This window comes from Lissotriton vulgaris, chromosome 1_1, assembly GCF_964263255.1.
Source record: "Lissotriton vulgaris chromosome 1_1, aLisVul1.2, whole genome shotgun sequence".
In the NCBI taxonomy this organism is placed as follows: Eukaryota; Metazoa; Chordata; class Amphibia; order Caudata; family Salamandridae; genus Lissotriton; species Lissotriton vulgaris.
In genome coordinates this window covers 1,635,775,959-1,635,800,100 of record NC_141685.1, presented here as the reverse complement: position 1 = coordinate 1,635,800,100, position 24,142 = coordinate 1,635,775,959, and the positions used below count along the sequence as shown (strand labels likewise).

At 45.8% G+C, this 24,142-nt stretch overlaps 1 protein-coding gene across 1 annotated transcript in view; it reads left to right on the top strand.

The window, feature by feature from the left end:
* Positions 1 to 4,328, top strand: part of LOC147750963 (uncharacterized) — a 199,901-nt gene extending 195,573 nt beyond the window's left edge. The window contains exon 11 of the mRNA XM_086937406.1: positions 3,411 to 4,328. Coding sequence (XP_086793532.1) covers positions 3,411 to 3,662 — 252 coding nt within the window. The 3' untranslated portion in view covers positions 3,663 to 4,328. The remainder of the gene's footprint in view (positions 1 to 3,410) is intronic.
* The last annotated feature ends 19,814 nt before the right edge of the window (positions 4,329 to 24,142 follow it).

Here is a 24,142-nt window from a genome sequence, read left to right as displayed (position 1 = left end):
CTCAGTTGTTGTTCAGGTTGTGTTTTTCGATAAATGTACCCAAGTCTCACCTGGTGCCCTCCCAGCGCAACCTGTTCATAGGTGCCGTACTGGACACTACTGTTTGTCGTGCATTCCCTCCTCCTCAAAGGATTCACGACATTCAGGAAATGATTCCTTTATTTTTCAATGGAGCGGTCGTTCCAGTCCTGAAGGTCCTTTGCCTGCTCGGTCTGATGGCTTCTTGCATTCTGTTGGTCAACCATGCACGCTGGCACATGAGGGCACTCCAGTGGTGTCTCCGCAGGCAGTGGTATCAGCACAACGGAGATCTCGGGGAATCGGTGAAGATCTCCAGAGAAACTGCGGCGGATCTGTCTTGGTGGAGCGTGGTAGGCAACCTGTCGCAAGGGAAGCCTTTCCATCTACCTCCATCGGTGGCCACGGTGATAACGGATGCATCCACTCTAGGGTGGGGTGCTCATCTGGGGGATCTGGAGGTCAAGGGTCTTTGGTCTCCAGAGGAAAGGTTGCTTCACATCAACCTTCTAGAGTTGCGGGCGATACGTTTGGCGCTCAAGGCCTTCCTCCCTTCCCTTCGCGGTCAGTCGATCCAAGTCCTGACGGACAACACAACCGCGATGTGGTACATCAACAAGCAGGGAGGAGTGGGGTTGCAGTGTCTCTGCAGAGAGGCTCTGCGTCTCTGGTCCTGAACCAGATTTGTCTGATGGCAAATCATCTGGCCGGAGTTCTGAACGTGCGTGCAGACAGTCTCAGCCGGCAGTTCTCTGCCGACCACGAGTGGAAGCTTCACCCGGAGGTGGTTCGTCACGTCTTTCGGACGTGGGGGACTCCTCGGGTGGACCTGTTTGCCACTCACGAGAATGCTCACTGCCCGTCTTTCTGCAGTCTCCAGTATCCGATGCAAGGAGCCTTGGGGGACGCATTTCAGTTGAGTTGGGGAAATCAACTCCTTTACGCGTTTCCTCCCATACCCTTGATTCCTCGGGTTCTGAGGAAAATTCGCCAAGACCGGGCCCAAGTTATATTGGTCGCCCCGGATTGGCCAAGAAGGGTGTGGTATACAGATCTACTCCACCTCTCCTCTCACCCGCCGCTCCGTCTCCCTCTCAGGGCAGACCTCCTCTCTCAGATGGAGGGGCAGGTTCTACACCCCCACCTCCAGAAATTGCAACTTCATGCCTGGAGATTGAACGGGGCAACCTGATTTCTTATTCTCTCACGCCTGATGTGGTGGATGTCATTTTGTCTACCAGACGTGACTCCACTAAGACTGTCTATTCATATAGATGGTCTAGGTTTGTTATTTGGTGTGGTGAGAATGATATTGACCCGTTGAGAGCCCATTTATCAGATGTGCTCCGGTTTGCTCTTTCTTTGGCGCAACAGGGGCTTGCTGTTGCCACGGTTAAGGGCTATCTTTCGGCGCTGTCGGCTTTTATTTGTTTGCCTGATCAGCCCTCTCTTTTTAAGTCTCCTGTAGTTTTGAGGTTTTTGAAGGGTTTTGTTAACAAGTTCCCTCCTACCCCTTTTATTGTACCTCAGTGGGACTTGAATCTTGTCTTGACTTTTCTGATGGGCTCTCCCTTTGAGCCTCTTCATAAATGTCCTATGAGGCTTTTAACCTTTAAGGCAGTTTTCCTAGTTGCAATTACCTCGGCAAGGAGGGTGAGTGAGCTTCAAGCTCTTAGTTCCAAGCCCCCGTTCCTGACCATACATGCTGATCGGATGGTTCTAAGGACCAGGGCTGCTTTTCTTCCTAAGGTGGTGACTCCTTTCCACCTTGGTCAATCCATTACCCTCCCTACCTTTTATCCTCCCCCGCACCCTTCCAAGGAGGAGGAGGGGTTACACCGTCTGGACCCTAAGAGGGCGGTATCTTTTTATTTGGACAGAACTAAAGACTGTCGCTTGGATGATCAACTCTTCGTTGGCTTTGCTGGCTGCAAGAAGGGAAGAGCGGTCCATAAAAGGACTTTATCAAGATGGATCGTTCTGTGTATTAAGATCTGCTACTCTTTGGCCGGTAAGGAACCTCCAGAGGGTATTAGGGCTCATTCAACTAGAGCTAAGTAGTCCACCTCGGCTTTGGCTAGAGGTGTTCCTGTGGAGGACATTTGTAGAGCGGCAACTTGGTCCTCCCTCCACACGTTTGCAAAGCATTACTGCTTGGACACTGAGGTGAGGAGGGACGGCCACTTTGCTCGCTCTGTCCTTCAGGATTTCCTGGTTTAGAAGAGTGGACACCCTCCTCCGTGAGTGGGGACTGCTGTGGGACTCTATTCACAAGGTGAGGAATCCACACGGCAGATGTATCTATCAGAAGAACAAGTTACTTACCTTCGGTAACGCTTTTTCTGGTAGATACTATATCTGCCTGTGGATTCCTCACTGACCCACCCGCCTCCCCGTTGTCCACTCTTCTATGCCAGAGTTATTGTACTGTAATGTATATTTATTTTGATGTCAAGGAAATGTTTCATTTGCTTTCCTGCATTTGCTTTGCACTGTGTGTTTTGCCTTGACTATTGTATACTGTGTATACTTTGTATATATCTACTGTCATTGGTCCGTCCGTGTGCCTCGATGGCACGGAAAAAAGGCGGAACTGATGTCATCACGCCGGCGTGGGCCTATTATAGGCGTCGGTGACGTCAGCGGAGTCGCGAGCGGAGCCGTGTCTCTGTGACGTCCTATCCACGTCGGCGCGAGGCTACGAAAAAGAATTTCCGAATGTTGCTGGCGCAAGGGGGATATTCACAAGGTGAGGAATCCACAGGCAGATATAGTATCTACCAGAAAAAGCGTTACCGAAGGTAAGTAACTTGTTCATTTGTACATCAATCACTATATCCTCCATCAGTTCAATTTTAAATGGGGCTCAATGCCAAAGTGTCCTTGTAACATAAATACATCTGCAAAATGTTTTAAAAATACAAAAACATATTTTAATATTTAAAATGATTAGTTGTTGGTTTCCGTGCAACTATGGACATCTACCTAACACGGGCATTCACAGCCAAACCATGGTATTTCGTTTTGCTCACATAGCTTATCTTCATAAAAAGCCCTCATGGAATTTTGATAGATTTTCCCAGGAAGCCTATTTTTTTAACTCAATTAGAACATTTCTAAACAACATACATTTAATGTTCCTGCCTACTTAAAGAGGCGTGTTAGTGTGACAAGTTTATTACCTCACTTGTAGATAGAGCACGTTGAGAATATCTACTATAACAAATGGTAGATTTATCCAACTTTGATAAAGGGATATACACGTTATCTACATATATAATAATAAATATGTAATAATAAAATACTTCTGAAACATTTTTAGGGTAGTAAACTGACCATGCCACAGGCCATCAAATCATTTTCTTATCTTCCCTTAACCCTTGTTTATGCAGATGCTGGCAGTGGGAATGATGACGGCAGTAGGAGATCACATTATTAAGCCCTTCTTAGTGGCTTTGTTTAATAATATACTTCAACCTGTCTTGATTTTCCTGCTGAACATTTTGACCGGGCTGCGGGATTTGACCTATCCATTCATTGATGTTCTGAACGGTGTCTGCCTCCAGTTTGCCATGATACTTCAAGCCTTCCGGTTGGTGGAAGTCCATACCAATCCGAGGCACCCTTATGACCTGAAGGTATAAAGCAGAAGAACGTTTTTTAATCTTGATCTTTCAGACTTTGACTTTGGATCGCCCACTGATCCTTGAGAATGTCTTCATGCAGACTATGGACTGTACTGCGCAACTTATTTTACACAGTGTTATATTTATTCATCTGATTCGAAATATCATGAGCAATTTTTATATATTTGTGCCTTCGGTTTTTTTAAATACAATATATTTTTTACTTTTCAACGTTTCTTTTTTCATGGTGTGAAGTGGTCCATTTTTGTATCAAACGCTGGTGTTTTTGAGTTTGGTGACAGTTATTCATTTGACAAAATTCCCATGTTTCCATGTTTTTTTTCTGTTCAAATAGTAGCTTGCCATGGTCTGTCACACATGGCCTGGCTGATCTACTCTTGCGAATTGTTCAAAGTTTATGCTGTGTTTTAAAAAATGCAGCACAGTAATAAGATCAAATATCTGAAAATGTTCAATTTCTATTCATTATTTAATAGGTAGATTTGTTAAGTGCTGACCTATTGAATTCAGGTATTTAAATGCTGTTGAACAGCAGGTCTTAAACAATTGATAAAAATCTGGAGCATAGTAATGCCTTTTAATCTCTTGAATGCACAAAAGAAGGCCAAATTGAAACAAATGATAAATGAGGATCAATAAAAGAAATGTGGTTTGTGTACTTACAAGAGCATTGGTCAGCAAGAGAAAACGTTTTACTAAATTGAAATGAAAGTAATCTGAATCACCCTGTGAAGTAGGTTTTCCTAGTCTTACTCACCAGGCGCTTAGATTAGAAAATGCTACTTTATGGATATTGCTTTCCAAATGGGACAACATCAAAGCAAATCGGTTCTAGGTCTCCCAGCTTTCTGATATAATCCATACACATTGTATTGTCTGTCTCCAGTAGTACGGGGAGGAATGCTTGAAGGACCAGTCAAATAGCCTTTAGCTTCATTGTGTTGACTCTACTTAAGTGACATAGATGTTTTGTGTTGCTGATGTAGGTTGCCTTAACTTTATGGATGCTTCTACCTCTCCCACTTCCTGTAAAGGTTGAGGATGGATAAAGCATCTCACCATCTGTCTGCATTTTCCTCGCTAGATGCTTTTTTTGTTTTTTTAAATTGCATGTTGTTTTTTGGCACTAATAAAGTGTATTGCCTGGAAAATATAAGGTAACATCAAAACTAGTAGAGAGGCTGGTGTAATGAAATGGTGATGCCAATCTCCATACTCCAATGCATTAAGCATCTTCTTCTGTCACGGTAATACATGTCAACCATCCGAATGATATTTTATACTGTTTGATCATGGCTGCCACAAAAGTTATTGATATTTGAACGTCTTCCACTTTAGAGAAAACCTTAACTCGTGATACAGATTAACCATGCTTTGCAGACGTCGTGTTCTCAGCATGATGGCAACCACCAAACTCCTTGGGTAAAAATATGGGTGCTTTTTTTTGGGTTTTTCAAATTGATATTTATTGAATTTTGTTTGCACAATAATACAGCTCAAGCAAGATATAACACTTTCCAGCAGTCATCGGATATGGTTTACGTATGGCTATTTGATAGTTACAGAAACGTTCAGGAGATCCATCCGTAATGACATGAGCTGTAGCTTTCTTATATTATCTGTAAAGCTGAACTTGGTCTATATCAGGCTCAGAAGCGTGATTCGACAGAATAAGGGCTTGAGTATTACAACAAAACTTTATCAGTCATCTGGATAACCGAATATACATCCTGCACAAATCGGAGGAGGTGACTGTATCTCAGCCCACAGCATCCTATATCTTTCTTTGATTGAGGCGTAACAGTGTATGCACAATTTCCAATAACGAAATGGCACAGTATATAACACGTAACATCAGCGTAAGTGTTCAGCCCACTTCTCTTCTTGTAACCATCAGTAAACAATACCCTGCAAACGTGGAGGGTAACATAATCCTAAAACAAGAAGACCCCCTACCCCCCAAACAAAGAAAATATAGTGGTAGTGGTGTCAGGTGTGCGCTGCATTGGACCAGCAGGTGTAATTAGAAGAATGGTACAAATCTCGGTTTGGATAGGGACTATTTTTTTACTAGGGAGCCATCTAAATGTGCCCCTTGGAGCATCGTTCAAGAGGTGACACTCTGGGGACTAAAACTGAAAGAGATGCATTTGCCTGATGGAGGGTGGACACACTGACAGAGGCAACCCCGAAGTCAGGTAGGACACTAGCGGACCCCATTTATACTAAAAGTTTTTGTAATCGTCTCTGAAGAAATGCGTCACCCTCTCCAGGCAGAGTATTCTCCAGAGCCCAGCTTGCCACATCGAAAGGGTGGAAGCCTCTGTCTTCTTCCAAGCCGTCGAATAGTGATTTTGGCGGCCCCTAGACATGACCAAAGAACGGCCTTGTCCGCCTTAGTCTGGTGTGTCAAGGATGGAGTACTTTCTGTCCTGTAACTGCAGTTCTGTAGTAGGGGTATCTCTATTCTAGTCATAATCTAGTGAATAGTCCCGCCCATGTGTTTGGACCCCAGAGCAATCAAAAATACTCTCTTAAGTTGTCAAACAAATGCAGAACTGCAAAGACACTTAAGAGAGCATTTAAAGACAGATAATGCAGCCTATATCCACAGGCTACACTGTCCAGTACTTCAACTAGAAATTCCACCAAAAATCCACGCAAACAGCACAGCCTGCCCAGTTTCCTCCACAGAGAAACTTGCCTCTACCAGCAAAAGCCTCTGAAATGATAGAGAAGAAGGTATGGACAGACAAGCCCCATAGGCTGCAATTATGTGGCTCAAACAGGATACTGTGCCTTTAAGAGAACTCTCCAGAACTTCTCCCAGTATCCCAGAATGCACAGCAGGTCCCTTTCACTTTCAGTTCTTTTTGAAGGCGTAACACGCCAGACCTGTAGCATTCCTTACATGAATATCTTTCTCCACCGGGGAGGAGGGCGGGTGCTTATGACTATAACAGAGATACCCCTACTACAGAACTGGAGTTACAGGACAGAAACTACTCCTTCTGTAGTAGGGAATCTCTGTGTATAGTCATAATCTAGTGAATAGAATGGCAAGCCCATCCCCACACCAAAGCGGCGGTGGAGAATAAAGAAATAACACCACTACTGTGCGAACAGGATTTGCAGCGAAGCCTGCCCAACCTGAGTGTCTGTCCTGGCATCAGTGTCCAGACAGTAATGCTTAGCAAAGGTATGGACCGACTTCCAAGTGGCCGCCTTGCAGATTTCTGCAATTGGAACATTACGTAGCAAAGCAGTCGTGGCAGCTTTGCCCCTGGTGGAATGAGCCTTCGGTTTACCTCCTACGGTCTTATTAGCCTTTTGGTAACACAATTGTATACAGGACACAATCCACCTAGAAATGGACTGTTTGGAGGTAGCAAGACCGGTCCTGACTGATCCATAATTGATAAACAATTGGTCTGACCTACGAATATCTTTAGTTTTATCCAGATAAAATTTCAACATCCTCCTAACATCCAGGGAATGTAGAGACTTTTCCGCTGGAGATTAAGGATTCTGAAAAAAAGTAGGCAAAGTTATGGTCTGGTTGACATGAAAATCAGAACTAACCTTGAGAAGAAATTTAGGGTGTGTACGCATAACAACCTTAGCAGCATGAAATACAGTATAAGGTTCTTGGCAACACAACGCCTGAATTTCACTCACCCTGCGGGCCGATGTGATGGCCACGAGGAACGCCGCCTTCCAGGACAAGTGCTGCAACGAAGCCTTGTGAATAGGTTCAAAAGGCTCCTTCATCAATCTGGACAGCACCACATTCAATTCCCATGAAGGCGAAGGAAGCCAGACAGGAGGGAATACTTTCTTCAAGCCTTCCAAAAAATCTTTGATCACAGGGATCTGGAAGAAGGAAGTCGGTGAAGGGCATTTCCTGTAGGCAGTCAATGCAGCAAGATGAACCTTAATGGAATGGAAATTAAGGCCAGTATGCGCCAAATGTAGAAGATAAGGAAGGATGACATCCTCCTTACACGTCATAGGGTCATAGTTCTCGGACTTGCACCAGATGCAGAATCTCTTCCTCTTGTAAGCATAGGAAGTCCTAGTGGAAGGTCGCTTAGCCTCCTTCAGTATGTCCATACAATCTTCTGGTAGTGCAATATGGCCATCTGAATCTATCTCAGGAGTCATGCCGCCAAACTCAAAGACGAGAGGTTCGGGTGCACCATCTGCCCCCCGAACTTCGTGAGAAGGTCCGGCCTGCACGGCAGCCGTATGTGAGGAAGGAGGGACCGGTGAAGCAGGTCCGTGAACCACCACTGTCTGGGCCATTCCGGGGCAATCAGTATCATCCGCGCCCTGGACCGGGACAGCTTGATGAGCACCGCCGGAATCAGGGGAATAGGTGGAAAAGCGTACAGAAAGCTGTTCGACCAGTCGATCCATAGGGCATTCCCCAACGTCCCCTGTTGGTAGTACCTGGAGGCGAAGATCGGCATTTGCTGTTTCCGGCGGTGGCGAACAGATCTACGTCTGGAGTCCCCCACCTTGTGAAGACTTCTCCTAGCACTTCGTCGTTTATGACCCATTCGTGGTTTTCCTGAATCAGTCTGCTCAGTGAGTCCGCCTGAACATTCTGCATACCTGGCAGATGGGTAACAGTTATCGTCAGTCCTCTGGCCAGAAGCCAGTGCCAGATCGCCTGCGCCTCCTGCGACAGAGTGCGTGATCTCGAGCCCCCCTGCTTGTTGAGGTAATACATCGTGGTCGTATTGTCCGTCTGTACAAGCAGAGAGTTGGTCTGAAAGGACGGATGAAAGGCCTTCAGCGCCAAGTGAACAGCTCTGAGTTCCAGGAAATTGATGTGGTTCGTGGACTCCGTCGGAGACCATGTCCCTTGAATCTGTAAGTCTCCGGAGTGCGCTCCCCAGCAGTGGAGAGACGCATCTGTCACGATCGTCTGTGTGGGAATGTCCTTGTGGAAGGGATCCCTTCTGAGGAGATTCTCCGCTGAACACCACCACTTTAGAGACTGAAGAGCATGCAGAGACAGTCGTATTGTGTCGTCCCAAGAACCAGTCCTCTGATCCCAGTGATCCTCCAAGCACTCCTGCAGTGGTCTCATGTGCAGCCGTGCGTGGGGCGTGAGGAAGATACAAGAAGCCATCGACCCCAGTAGGGAAGACACCGTCCTCACTGTTGTAGATGGAGCGGTCATAAGAGCCTGAGCCTTCCGAAGGAGTGATAACCGTCGCTCCTCCGAAGGAGACACGCTTGCTGACAGCGTATTGATGGAGGCTCCCAAGAACTGTATGCATTGGACCGGAGTCGGGACAGACTTGGACATGTTGATGTGCAACCCCAACTTGTTCAACAGAACGCACGTCTTCTGGAAGTGTGCTTGAGCTTCCGAGAAGGAGGAGGCCTTGATCAACCAGTCGTCCAGGTACGGGTAGACAAACACCTTGTTCTTCCGCAGGTGTGCAGCTACTACTGCCATGCACTTCGAGAACGTCCTGGGCGCAGACTTCAGCCCGAATGGCAGTACTGTGTATTGATAATGATTGGCGCCGACTTGGAATCGCAGGAACTTCCTGTGTTTCTGTGCAATGGGCACATGGAAGTAAGCATCCTGTAGGTCTATAGCACAAAGCCAGTCTCCCTGTTGCAGCTGAGGGTAAATCTGCTGCAACGACAGCATGCAAAATCTCTCTCTGCGAATCCACTTGTTTGCTTGCCGCAAGTCCAGAATGAGCCTGAACTCGTTCTTGTCCTTCTTGCGACCAGAAAGAACCGCGAGTACAGACCTCTTCCCCTTTGAGCCAGAGGTACGTCTTCTATCGCCATCTTCCTTAATAGGATGTCGGCCACTGCCTGGAGCTCGCGCAGCTGAAACTGCGAGCTCACCGGCGTAATAGCTGGAGGCGGGCTGGTGAACTGAAGACTGTATCCATTGCAAACAATATTCAGCACCCACTTGTCCTGAGGAATTTTTCTCCACTCTGCCAGAAAAAATTGAACGCTTCCCCCCACCGGAGTGGGGAACGGATGTAGGGGACGTAATCGCTCAGGGCCTAGACCCGGCCGGGCCTTTGGTCGCTGTTGCGGACTGTTGGCCTCCTCTGCCCCTCTGGCGTTTCTGGAAGGGCTTCCGGAACTGCTGCTGTTGTTGTTGCTGCTGTCCCGAAGTCTGCCCTCGCCCTCTGCCTAAAGTTCCAAACCGTGTCTGGAACGGGCGGTAGTTCTTCTTCTTCTTCTCAGGCTTCTCTAATCCGACAGCCATCAGGGTTTCGGCTTCTGCTTTCATACGGGCCATTTCATCGTCTGCATGCTTGCCGAACAGGGTTTCCCCCGAGAAAGGCAGGTTAGCCACCCGCTTTTGTGCCTCCGGCTTGAGTGAGGTGAGGCGAAGTCAAGTGTGACGCCGTTGGTTGATGCCGTGGCAGTATCCATGTGCCGCCAGAAGAGATACATCAGCAGCTGCGCTGATGATCTGGTTCGACACCATCATCCCCTCATTTAATATCTCCAGAAAGTCCTCTTTCTTGTCACGAGGGAGGAGCTCAGCGTACTGCTGGAGGGACTCCCATAGGGCACGATCGGATCGCCCCAGTAGAGCCCCGGCACTTGCAGCCTTCATGGTGGTAGATGCCGTCCCACAGACCTTTCTGCCCGCCGAGTCCAGCCAATGGCTGTCCTTATCAGGCGGCACTGTTGAAGGAGTGGTGGCATGCTGCTTCTTAGCCGCTGTCACAATATCGGAGTCTGGTGTTGGGTCCATTCGAAGAAAAGCCGGGTCAGATCCCAGAGCCCGGTATTTCTTGGGGAGCCTGGAGGGAGCTGCCTTCGCCATCGTCGGAGTAAGAAACAATTCCTTGGCGGGCTCCTCCAATCCGGGTACCAATGGCAGCAGCAGCGGTCGAGACAAATGCTTCTTGTGAAGCGTCTCGAAGATCACGGACGTCGTAGGTGTTGGCACCGTCACGGTGATCCCTAGCTTAGCCGCACCCCTCAACAGCACTTCCTGGAAGGAGACGATATCGTCAACGAGCGACACCCTCGTCCCTGGAGACTCCGACAGCGTCGGTGAATAATCCCTGGTGGAAGAACCCATGCGGGATCTGGATCTGCGCCTCCTGTGGCGTCGTCTAGATCGAGATGACGACTGGCCACGGCTCCACGATCTCCCTCTCCGGCCGGAGCTGGAGCGCGATCTTCTCGGCCTCGGTCGATTCGCAGGAGCAGGCGATGGCGGCCTGACCGGGAGCCTCGGCTGAGAGGTCCCCTTAGGCGGCGTTGGATATTGTGGCAACGAGGCCGTCCGGGGCGGAACCACAGGTGGAGGAACGGAAGGAAGAGGCGGCGGAAGTTGAGGTGGCAGTGACCGACGAGGAGCCGGCCCATGAGGCGGTGGTGGAGGCGGGGTGGGGTTCCGCGGAGGCGGACCCTTCGGCAAAGGAGGAGGGGTAGGCATATACACCACTAAGTACACCGAGCCCGTTGACTTTGCTTCGCCATTGTCACCAAGGAAGAAGACAATCAGCGACCTCCTAGCGTCAGGACTCCTCCAGCGCTTCCTTGGCGTCAAAGAACGCCGCCTCGACGTTGAGGAACATATTCTCGACGTCGGCCGGTGGCGCCTCCTCGACGGCGAACGCCCCCTCGACGGCGAGGAACCCCTCGACGCCGATCTTCTCCTCCGCCGACGGCGAACGGCGGTGTCGCCTTGACGGCGAGTGCCGACGCCGGGCCTTTTCTTGACGTCGATGACTCGACAATGTCGACGACGATGCTGTCGACGGTGGTCTGTTCAGCTCCCCCGACGCCGATCGTCGACGCCGCTTCCCCCCAGAGCCCCGGGGAGATGGGGAACAGACCGCTGTCATCCCCCTTGACGCCGTAGTCGGCACAATCGACGCTGGCGGAGTATGGGGACGCTTGCTGGACTTCCTGCCCCTGGGGAGCTCCCCAGAGGCCTCAGCATGGGCAGACCGACCTTGAAGCAGGAAGCATGCCCTGACCCACCTTGTGCCTTCTGACGTCTGTCCTCGAGGCCTTGGAGCCTGATCTTCATCCTCTCTTAGGGTCCTGGCAAAGAAGGTTTTGCAGATGTCACACTCCTCTGGGGCATGATAGGAGGGAAGGCAGACGATGCACACTCCATGTGGGTCGGATTTGGCCTTTTTTCTATCACACTCGGGGCAATTGTCAAATAAGCCAGGTATTTTGACAATACAGGGCACCCAGGAAGAACAAAAAGGCTTAGTACTTAATAAAAAGCACTACACATAAGAAAAAGTGAAAAAAATCACCAAATAAACCCTTGAAAGGGAGAGCTCAATGCTCCAGGGTCCTGCATTCTGGGATACTGGGAGAAGTTCTGGAGAGTTCTCCTAAAGGCACAGTATCCTGTTTGAGCCACATAATGGCAGCCTATGGGGCTTGTCTGTCCATACCTTCCTCTCTATCATTCCAGAGGCTTTTGCTGGTAGAGGCAAGTTTCACTGTGGAGGAAACTGGGCAGGCTGTGCTGTTTGTGTGGATTTTTGGTGGAATTTCTAGTTGAAGTACTGGACAGTGTAGCCTGTGGATATAGGCTGCATAATCTGTCTTTAAATGCTCTCTTAAGTGTCTTTGCAGTTCTGCATTTTTTTGACAATTTAAGACATTATTTTTGATTGCTCCGGGGTTCACGCACATCGGCGGGACTATTCACTAGATTATGACTATACACAGAGATCCCCTTCTACAGAAGGGTGCCTGATGCCCAAGAGCATTCCCTCAATAGTGGTTGGAATGGGATATCCCAACATAGTTTTAATATGGGCTAGTATCTCCTCCCAGAAGGTCCGCAGCACGGGGCAGTCCCACCAAATGTGTTGAAAATCGCCAAGGAGACCACAACCTCTCCAGCACATATCAGATGTGTTTGGGAATATTCTTTTAACGTTTGATTGGGTAAAGGTATCAATCCATCATGGTTTTAATGTGAGCCTCTCGCAGTTCCAGGGAATTATTGAATTTAGTTGTATCTGCCTATACCCCGGCCCAATCCCCCTCAGTTATATCCCTCAGAGCTATCACCTCCCAGATGGCCATATATCTAGGCCGCGGTGAATGAGTAGATACTAGGAGAAGCTTATAGAGCGAGGATATTCCCCTTCATAGAGAGAGCTGTTTGAACAGATTTTTCAAAATTAGTCTTCCCTCATGTGGCCCCTTTGTGCACCTGGGGTGTGAGGGCCCAGTGTTTAAGCTGCAGATAGTGATACTGTTCCTCTGGGCCTAAGTGAAATTCTCTCTTACAGGTCTCGAAGGTTAAGATAACATAGTTGTGGAATAGGTCTTGTAACATGAGGCAACCCCCCTCCTTCCAAGCGTCAAAGGGCCGCTCATGAAGGGCTGACGGGAAGGCCGGGTTGTAGTGTATCGGTGTGTGCAGTGAGGGAAAGTGGTCCATTCGGTCCCCCTGAAACAGTCCCAAACCTTCACAACAGTACGTGTGGGGGTGCTGATGGAGGCATTGGCTGGCCTATCATTCTTGGGTTTACGATAATAGATCCCATATCAACCTCCCCGCAATGGCCCTATCCATGTGCAACCAATGCTTTTCTGAAGCCTACTTGGACCACTCTGTCGCTATCCTGAGTTGTGAGGCCTTGTAGTATAGGCCGAAATCGGGCAGCCCCGTGCCCCCTTCGACTCGTGGTCGTCATAGCACGTGAAACGGTAGTCGTGCTTTTCCGCCCTGCCAGATGAATTGGTTGATTAGGGACCGTAATTTGGGGAGGAGGTCTCGATCTAGTTGTATAGGCAGCTCTTGAAATAAATATAAAAGTTTGGAACACTGTCATTTTGATTGGGTGTATGCGGCCTAGCCATGAGATGAACATAGGTTTCCATTGCTTAAGTTCGCCCTGGAGTTGATGAAGGAGAGGAGGGAAATTGGCCCCATAAAGACCCTCTACTTTTGAAGTCAACTGAACGCCCAAGTATTGAAGGGACCGTTTTGCCCATTGGTAGGGGGTGCGTTTCTTCAATGATTCTACTTCATGGTTCGGCAGTGTGAGGTTTAGAATATAAGATTTATCTGCGTTAATTTTAAAACCCACTACTTGCTCAAATCTGGACAATTTGCGTTGCACCACCGGGAGGGAGGATTCCGGGTGAGTGAGATATATAAAAGGATATAGTCTGCGAAGAGCGATAGTTTGTGATCATCCCCTCCAAAGTGAAGCCCCGTTATATCGGTATTCTCTCGTATATACATTGCAAGAGGCTCGATACTTCAAGCGAATAATAAGGGTGACAACGGACACCCTTGCCTCGTCCCTCTGAAAATTGGGAAGAAATCAGATAGTGTACCATTAACTAGCACTCTGGAGCGGGGCTCTGCATCGTTGGCCTTGAGCGTATTGATAAATCTGTCTGCAAAGCCAAAGTGTTTGAGGGTGGTAAAAAGAAATGGCCAGTTTATCCATCAAAGGCTTTTTCGGCATCCAGGCCCATCACCACCGCCGATATGTTAAGTTTGGAAGCCTTCTCAATCAGGTGGACCGTCCGTCGGATGTTGTCATAGGTTTGCCTGCCTTTTATAAAACCAGATTGATCCGCGTGGATGAGGTCTGGCAGTAGGTCATTCAGGCATTCGGCCAATATGGCAGAGTATAGCTTTGCGTCTAGATTTAGAAGAGCTATAGGGCGAAAAGCACATAGGTGGGTCTTCTTGCCGGTTTAGGGAGTACCGTGATGACTGCCTCCGCCATCGTTGGGGTGACCTGAGCCTCCTCCCCCATTTTACTAAAGAGTAGCGTAAGGTGGGGTATGACTTCGGCTACAAAGGTTTTATAAACAAGCATTGGCATAGCCAATAGTGCCTTTGATCTAGAAGGGCCTCCTTTTTTTCTGTACCATTTTTTCTTCTACAGCGAAATGCCTTGATTGTAAAATTTTGAGTGATGCTTAGAGGTAGGCTTCAAGGCTAGATTACTTATGTCAAACAAAAAGTTTTCTACTTCGAGTGGTAGCGGTTGCAGGTATTGTTTTGACCTGAAAATATCAAAGGGGTTTAAATTCCTTCATGTTTCAGAATAGAGCTCCCATTTTAGCAATCGTCCTGCTCTTTATCTCAGACGATATGAATGAGGAAGTGGTCTGTAATGAGTGAGTGCTTTGTGGCTTCCTGCCTTAAAGGGTCTGAACAGCTGCTAAAGATTAGGGGCCAGATGTACAACCATTAAGTTTAGCGAGTCGCAAATTGTGCAAAATTGCGACTCACAATTTGCGACTCGCTAAACTTAATGTACAACAGTGTCTCAGACACTATTTGCGATTCCCAATGGGGTCGCAAATTGCATGCCCAGTGAATATTAATGAGGTTGTCGCAATTTGCGACCCCATTGGGAATATCTTGCATACCCTGGGATGGTGGGTGGCCTGCTGGGGAAGCAGACCTTCATGTCTGTGACTGCTTTTTTAATAAAGCAGTTTTCTTTTTTAAATGCAGCCCGTTTTCCTTAAAAGGAAAATGGGATGCATTTAAAAAAGAAAAAATTAAACTTTTCAGTTTCATTTTTGAAGGGCAGGCAGTGGTCCCAGGGACCACTGCCTGCTTTTAACAAAAATTTGCAAACCCATTCACAAAGGAGAAGGGTCCCCTGGGGACCCCTTCCCGTTTGCGAGTGGCTTACCACCCTTTTGTAAAGGGTGGTAAACTGTGAGTGTTTTGTGACTGCAAATGCCGGTTGTAAAACAATCATACATAGGTTTGAGACTCGCTATTAGGAAGGGACGCCCTTGGCACACCCCTTCCTAATAGCGAGTCGCTAACCATATTTTGCGAGTCGCTAATAGGTTAGCGACTTGCAAAATAGGGTTAGTACATTGGGCAGATGTTTGGAACTGCAAAAAATAGTTGCACATCTGCCCCTAGATCTTCTTTATTTGAGGCATACTGAGGGTATGTTTCTGATTTAATATTTCACCTTTCTTAGTCAAACGAAGATGCCTGAAAAGGATACACCAACGATTATTTGTTGAGCTTCGCACTTGAGACTGGAAAGTGTGGTATTAGCATTTCCCCGTCAAGCCTGGACCAGTGCCTTACTTACCATGTAGCACTTGCCTTTCATTAGAGGAATCTTAAACCAAATGACTTCATAGTGATTGCTCCCTTGCTTTTTCTAACCACATTCTGAGCTTATTTGGAATTAGCTCCTTCATCCTACACGATGCCCTTCTGTCATACATGCTCAGCGCTGAACTTAGTGCACAAACGTGGCAGAGGAGCAGATCCTTTATCTAGCAGGTACCACAGTTTCTTTGACTTTCTGAGAGAAAGGTGAGAACCGGGGAACATCGGTTTTTACACCGCAGTGCCTTTACCCCGCAGCTATTACAACGCAAGTCGTTACTACGACTTGCGCTGGATGGTGCTGTGGGATAAGGAATCTTGCAATTTTATATTCCAACACCTTCCCTACTGTTACGGGGACTGGTGTTGGAATATAAAATTATAAGATTCTTAAATCCACCCCCTACAACGCAAATCGTTGTAACGACTTGCGTTGTAAGACTTGCGTGATGAAGGCATGCGTTGTTACAACATGCATTGTAACAACGTACATCCGTGAGAACCTGAGGATACCAAAGGGCTGTGCTGCCCCTGTCACACCCTTCTCTACACCTCCTTACATGGAAAATCTTGACCAGTCAGTTAATTTCACTACTGGCACCTCGGGACGAAAACCCTACCCCTACCCCTACCCTAGATCCCAAAATATATATTCTGAAGTAAATGAGCACCATACTCGAACTGTAGCCCTGGGGGAAAGGACAATGGGATATCTGATAGATGGATTTATTTATTTATTTATTAAGTTTTATATAACGCGTTACATAAAAGATACAAACAGACGAAATTGCAAATGTACAAGATGTACAGACACACAAGGAAGAGATACAAACAGAAAGAAAAATTGCAAATGTACAAATAGTAAAGTCACTCAAGGAAGAGATAAAAATGGATATACTTTAAGAGTCACATAGGAATGGTAGAGAGTACAAAGGCCTACTGCATATACTAGTAATTAGAGTTATCTCTATATACATATATGTACACATGGTAGATTTTCTCAGGTCAAGACCCAAAAAAAAACAAAACCCAGAAGAGCAGAGTTCCATTAAGTGTCTGCATTTGTGACCACTAATGTCTTCGGCGATGGTGAGCACATTGTCTGTTTTGCAAAACCTTAGGCACATTACTACAGCTTATAAGGCAATGGCATGTATTGAATATAGTAAGAAATTAATTTACCCACGATTCCATATTACCTGAACAGTTGAAGGTCTGTCATCCACAAAGGTTTTTATTTTTGTCTTTCTTACTAGAACCTTTGTCTTGTGCACACTTCTGTTAACAAATGGAGATGCTTCTCTGGAAGAGAAGCTTTTTGGTGAAATGGTAATACTCAACACTGTTATGTTTAATAAGCCCTTATGCTTGTTTTTTCCAAATGTACAGTTTTTTTAATTCCTATATCTACAGCATTTGTATGGGCCTTCAAGTAGTAGAGGCATGACTGTTATTGTGCGTTCCAATACCGTGGGTTTCCTTGTTAATACTTTAACACACTGATCATTGTTCTATTCTTGAGGTCTTGTGCGGAATCATGCGCTGCATAAATCAGATATCATGTACGGTTAACCATTTTCTTGCGTGCTCTTTATTAAAATTCTCCAGTGCGCTTCCAGAGACTGTGCCCAACTTATTTCCTTTTATCACATTTTCTTACTCTTAAACATAAACAAGTCTTATTTAGCGAGGTCCTCCAATCAGTTTAATTTCCAAATATACTCATGTTATGCACATTTATTTATTCATCTGCCAAATTGTGTACCATGATTTAAATCAGGTTCAAGAAACTGGGCCGAGTTCATGGAGCAAAGAGGGCAGACACATTTCCTGTGGAACCTACCAACTCTCACCTGAGTTTACCTGCACTTCTTGTTGGAAGCCTTTTGTCTTGCCGAATTCACACAAGTCTTTGTCATCAGGGTGCTTATGTGAGCTAGGCCGCAGCATTGGTAGTACTAAGATGTGTGCTTTCTGGTAGTCAACGGATAATGACGGCCAGTTGTTAGCAAAGTTTCTCACAATACATATGATATGAAATTATAAACTTTTCTAAACTGCCTGAATTCGATCTTGGCTTAATTGAAATTCGCAATTTTGAAATCTCTCTCAGCATTAGATCTATCAAAGAAGACAGATTACCTGGAGGGAAAATTAGTTTAGAAAAATTCAAATTGTGGTTTTCTGTGAGAATCCCTATGGTTTGCTGTGAGAATCCGCCTCAGTAATGATCAGTCGTCCTAATGTTCTAGTAATGGATACTCCTTGTAAATATCTTCTTCTACGGATGATTATTGTTCTCATTATTTCATTGTAATGTCCTCTGGCTGTGTCTTCTTCCTGCACAGTACTATGCAGACACTTTTTCACATTTGCTTTTCATCCCTTTTGCTTCATTGGCAAAGAGCCTGTACGTGCTGAGCTTATGAAAATCATCAAATGCACAACACCCTCCTGCATCTCCTCGCATCCCTCTAGTGAAGGTGATGTGGAGTCCTCCTTCAGAGCCTGGCTCAAGGTAGGGAGATTAGCAGTGGTCATTGCCACTGCTTGTATGCAACAAAATTGATTAGATGACAGACAGTAAAGGCATCCTGACTGCCAGTATGTATCCAACGATTTCTCCCATCACTCTGAAGGAATTTATTGGCATGAGACCTTTGAAGATTTGAGGTCAACACATTCTCCTGAATTGAGTCCTTTTCTTTTTAAGTATGCATGTTAAAAAAAAGTAACATGTTGAAAATATTGGGCAAGTAAAAAACACTGCTAGTGATGTAGACAATGGTGGAACTGGCAAAGAATCAAGAACCATCTTGCAACCTTTGAATAGGACCAAATAACCTCTCTAACGCTTTTCTGTGGAACAATCATCCTATATACACCTATGCAGTATGTGCTTCTGTTGGCATTGGGTCCCTTTGGAAGGCCATGACTTTCATACTGAGTAAGGGTCTATCAATACCGCAGTAGTGTTGGATTTTGTTTCTAATATGTCAACAGGTAAGACACAAGATACATTGGGACCTGGAATATTAACCATAATAAAAAACACACTGGTCCCAGTAACAATTCTTTAGGTGCAAATAACTAAATGGCGAATAAAATGTATTCAAAGGAGTTTATGAAAAAAACTATTTCAAGACACATAGCGGCACAGTGACTGTCGGTGCAAAATAAACCTTCTCGGTGCTCGCTTTAGAGGTGATGCGCTAAAGTGATAAATTGTGATAAAAAATCAACAAGTGTATCCATAAACACAAGAACAGCATGGCCCTTCACACCAAATCCTCAACAATGATTTAGGGTCCATGTTTTTAAAGTCAACAGCATTTCAATCCTAATTGAAATGGTAGGATCATCATCCGGGAAAACGAGTCGGAGAGAAATTATGAAAAGTAATGCAGTTATTAAAGGAGAAGTTCCCTGGTGACAAGCCTCAGGAACAGGGTGACCGGTAATGGCCTTAGCTCGAAATATGCTGGATACCCATAAGTGGCTCCAGTCAGCCTGCAGTGGGAAGCGCGTGTGTGGTCTGGGTCTGAAAGTTGAGTGCCAAATTCCTTCAATGGGCTCGAATCAGCCCAAACATGGAAGTCACTACTTAAGGCCGATGCAAGCGCGGAGGTGCAGATATTACGAACAGTACGCTGCACATACTGCTGGAAATTGCCATGATTGCTACAATTGCGAGATTTGCACAAAAAACTGTTTTTTTTAATTATTTTAGTTAGGAAGTAACGGTGAGCTGGTGTACTCCGCATGTAAGAGTGGGCCACCGATTGAACGCCATCTTGGCCAGAAGGAAGAGGTTACCCACACTACTTAAGGGCGATGCAACTGCGGATGCGCAGGTGAGGCGCACAGCGGGCACGCCACCTGTGTGCCAAAGGCAAGCCTGTCTGCGCCCCGGTTGCGCACAGCACCAGCCATGCTGCCAGTTAGGAGGAAACTGCCACCGGGCAAATCCACCTCTGATATACGAGGGAACAGCTCTTGGCAATAGGTGAGCCCGGGGGCGGTGAAATTAACCACATGGTGCTGGTAACTCCAAGAACAGTATCTAAAGAAATAGGGGGGAATAATGACCTTAAATGTGGTTTACTAAACGTCAGCTCGATGTGAAATATCATCTGGAGATTCACCTCTTACTGGAATTATATGACCTGGATGCGGTGTTTCTGACCGAAACATGGACATGCCCAGATTCAGAAGTTGAACTGGGGCTGGCCTGTCCACTAGGCTATAGGGCCTTTCATAAACCTAGGGTTGCCCGAAGAGTAGGTGGAGTCGGAATTATTTTTAAAGAAAAATGGAACTTCGCCCCAATTGATATTGATGAAGTTGCGGATATAGAACTTCTGGGGTTCTCGCTAAAAGATCATAAGACTCAAATGCTCAATGGTATTGTGTGTTACAGGCCCCCCAGCCCTGTTAGTCCCCAACAACAGGCTTTGATTGATAACTTTTGTAATATGGCGCTCACTTATGCCAGATTTTTTGTTCTTGGGTATTTTAACGTATGGTCAAATGGGGACTCAGGTCCAACTCTAATGGACCTTCTTCAATCCTGCGAGAACATAGGCCTGCAACAAATGGTGTTGGAACCGACACATCAGGGAGGACACATACTAGATCTAATATTTTCAGCAAAAAATGTCACAGCAATGGAAAGCATTCTACCCCTACGCTGGACTGACCACTATCTTATAGAATTCTTGGTATTAAACCCTAGAATGACCAAACATACAGTTACTGTGGAAAATAACCACCATGGCAGAGAATCGAACAAACTTTTGAAAATAGCAAAAGAAAATCCTTTGTTCAAGAGGAATGTCCTTTTGAAATAAATAAATCAGTGGACGAAAACTATCTAGAATTCTGCAAAGATAAGAACCACCCTTGATCACATTGTCCCAATGAAAGAATTAAAAAAATACTCAGTCAGCACCATGGTATAATGAGGAGCTAAAAAATCAAAAAATGAGCTATAAGCAGGCAGAAAGGAAGTGAAGGAAGCTTTACATGGATGAGGATAAAATAGCCCTGAAAGCAGCCTTGAGCAACTATAACATCGAGATCTCAAAGCAAAAGCAGAATACTATGCTAGCACTATTTTAAAAGTGCCTAATAGCGCTAGAAGCATATTTAAAATGACTGACCTCTCTAAACCAGACTGCCTTAAAATTAAGATCACCGCTATACAAGACCTGTGTGACAGTCTAGCAACATTCTTTGAGGAGAACATTAATAAAATCATTGGCGGGCTGAAAACTGGTAACTCGGTCCAATCAGAGGGACATGGTCAGGTTAGATCAGCTAAGATGCCATCACTGGTTCAAAAGGAGGAGAAGGCAGATCAGGATAAGACAGAGACTCTGAAACATTTTGAGACTTTAACAGAGGGCGGCTTCAATACTTTAGCGTTGAGTGTGTCCTCATGGTCCCCGTTGGATCCATTACAGCACCGGATGTGGAAAGAACTAAAGGAGGAACTTTTTACACAACTCCGAAAGATCTGCTGCCAATGTTTGAATAGCAGAGTAGTACCATCACTCTGGAAACAGGCTTTGGTTACACCACTTGAAGAAAGATACGCTAGATCCCATATGCCCCAATAACTACAGGTCAATTTCCCTTTTGCATTATCCGGTGAAAATAGTAGAACATTTTGTCAGCAAAACACTTTCTCGCTTCCTAGAAACCAATCATAGGCTGGAAGATGAGCAATTTGGCTTCCTACCCAAACATGGAACAGAAACCGCCCTACTAACAGTCATGAATGCGAGCAGACAAAGGACATTCGTTATACTGATCCTACTGGACATGTCTGCCGCATTCGATATGGACAACCACAGAACTCGCATAAAAAGGCTGGCTGCAATTGGGGTAGGTGGTATGGTAATGAAGTGGCTTCAGTCATACCTGTCGGACAGGCAACAGGCGGTGGCCTTACCCCCCTTCCAACCTAAATTTGGAAATATTAAATATGGTTTCCGTCCAGGATTGACAGTTAGCCCTATATTGTTCAATGTCTACATGAGCCCACTGATTTCAATCATCCAGTCATACAAAGTTAACCTGGTGAACTATACGGACGACACACAACTTATGCTGTCACTGGAAGGGAATCAATCAATGTCACTCCACAGCTTCCACAAGTGCATGCAAAGGACTGCAGACTGGCTTAAAGATAACTCCCTGCAGTTTAACGGTAACAAAACAGAGATCTTGTGCTGCATGGCATCGAAAATTCCTTTTCCCCTTTTGACTAAATTCTGGCCTATCCATACAGAGAAGCCATCGATAGCCTCAGAGACAGTCAGCAATCGGGGTGTAGTCTTCAACAAACTTAGTCTAGAAACTCAGGTTCGTAAAACGGCTGGGACTTGCTTTTCTCTCATCAGAGCACTCCGAAAAATACTTCCAATGCTACCTGTCTCAGCCAGAGCACTAGTAGTAAGAAGCGTCATCCTGAACTGATTAGATTACTGTAATGCTCTGTTACTAGGTACCCCAAAATTCCAGACAATGGCTACAAAGCTGGCCCTAAAGAAACCACGCAGATCATCGGCTTCCATGTCTCTAAAGGGGCTCCATTGGCTCCTGCTGACGCAGAGGATTAAGTTTAAATCTCTCTGTACTATGTTTAAGTCACTACATGGTCTCAGGCCTATCCCCCTGCAAAACAAATTAAATTGTTTTTCCTGACCAGAAGCCTTTTCTCATCATTAGCCAACCTGGTATGCATATCCAGGTTTAGAACTACCAGATTTGGAGGAGGAGCTTTTAGCACCGAAGCAGCACGACTCTGGAATGAGCTCCCTTCAACCCTTTAGACTGATAGAAGATCTATTACAGTTCAGAAAGAGGCTTAAAACATGTCTCTTTCCAAAGGAATAACTTCGATCATCTGATGACACTCAGCAACTAACATCTGTCTAGGAATATGTGTCAATAGTGGTACTTACGTAATACAGGGCCAGGATACCGGTGCGCTTTATAAATAGATATAACATAACATAGGATTGACTGACAGCATGAAGTCCTTTCAGGACAATGAGTAGTCATATGGGTTTCCAGCATAAAAGGGGCTTGCAGTCCAGGAGAAAGATACTGTTGGACTAGAAAATGGATGACGTGCTGTTGAGGTATGTAATTTTTTGGTATCCGGTCTACAGATTGGGTGTTATTGGTGGTCTGAACAGCTAACGGGTGAATCAGTCTATTGAGTAACTATACCGAGTTTGTGAATACATGCATGCTTGTGGAGATATGCAATGTATAACCCTAAATATGCATACATATATGCAAAGATATTCTAAGGCCGTGACCTAAAATATGTCTATTTTCAGGACCTCAAAATCCTTAAGATGGGTAGTGCTCACACCTATCTGCTCGCTCTTTCTCAGTGCAGTGAAACACTAAGAGATCGTAATCAAATTATCTTCCTGTTGAAGTCCCCCAATGGTCAGTTCTAGGACCTTTCCTTTTTTCTCTCTCTCACTAAACCACCTCATTTAGCAACATTATCTCCTTTTTTGGTTTCTTCTGCAATCTCTAGGTCAATATCATATATTTTCTTCTCTTCCCCACCCTCTCCCTACCTCCAATCATGTGCCCCTCCTTTATGCTGTATTCTCCCAAAATGGAATAACTATACTTAAACTCCTCTGTCTACCTTCCTCACCTGCCTTTGTCCAACTCCCACCTGATAGCCTCATCTTTGCCCCGACAGCTAGAAATTTCAGTGTGCTATTCAGTACGTCAGCACATATGGTAGAGTTCATTATTATCAATGTCATGACAGCATGGTAGCAAATAAGAAACATACAAAGAATACACCCATGTCTCCCATTTAAACCTCCAGGGTTACTGTAACAACCTATTTGTGGCTCTCCAAAAGTATTCATTCTCCACAATGGACAGGATACTTAACTTTGTTACCAGCAACTTTATGGAGCTCACTCAGTCAAACAAAAACAACTCCTATTCATCAAGGAGCTGGTTGGCTATCAGCAAAATGTGCCATTGTACAATCTGTTGACAATTGTGCTCAAAGTAGTTCATGATTTTTATCCACACTACTTCACCTATTTCGTGACCTGCTACATACCCTCTAGAATTTGTGTTCCACAAACCAGAACTTGCACACCCAAACCGCCTTGAGCAACATCAGTATTCTGATCTCTCCATCTTCGGTCTCGGAGGGTTCTGATGTCATCTGTGGCTGGGATCAGGGTGGTTTCGGTGCTGTGGTACGTGCAGAATCCGGATTAGGATGTGTCCATAAGATCGTTGTTCTCGAGGTATTCAGTGAGTTGGCAGTTGATGGCCTTCTTGAGGACTTTGGCGGGAAATGGGAGCAGCG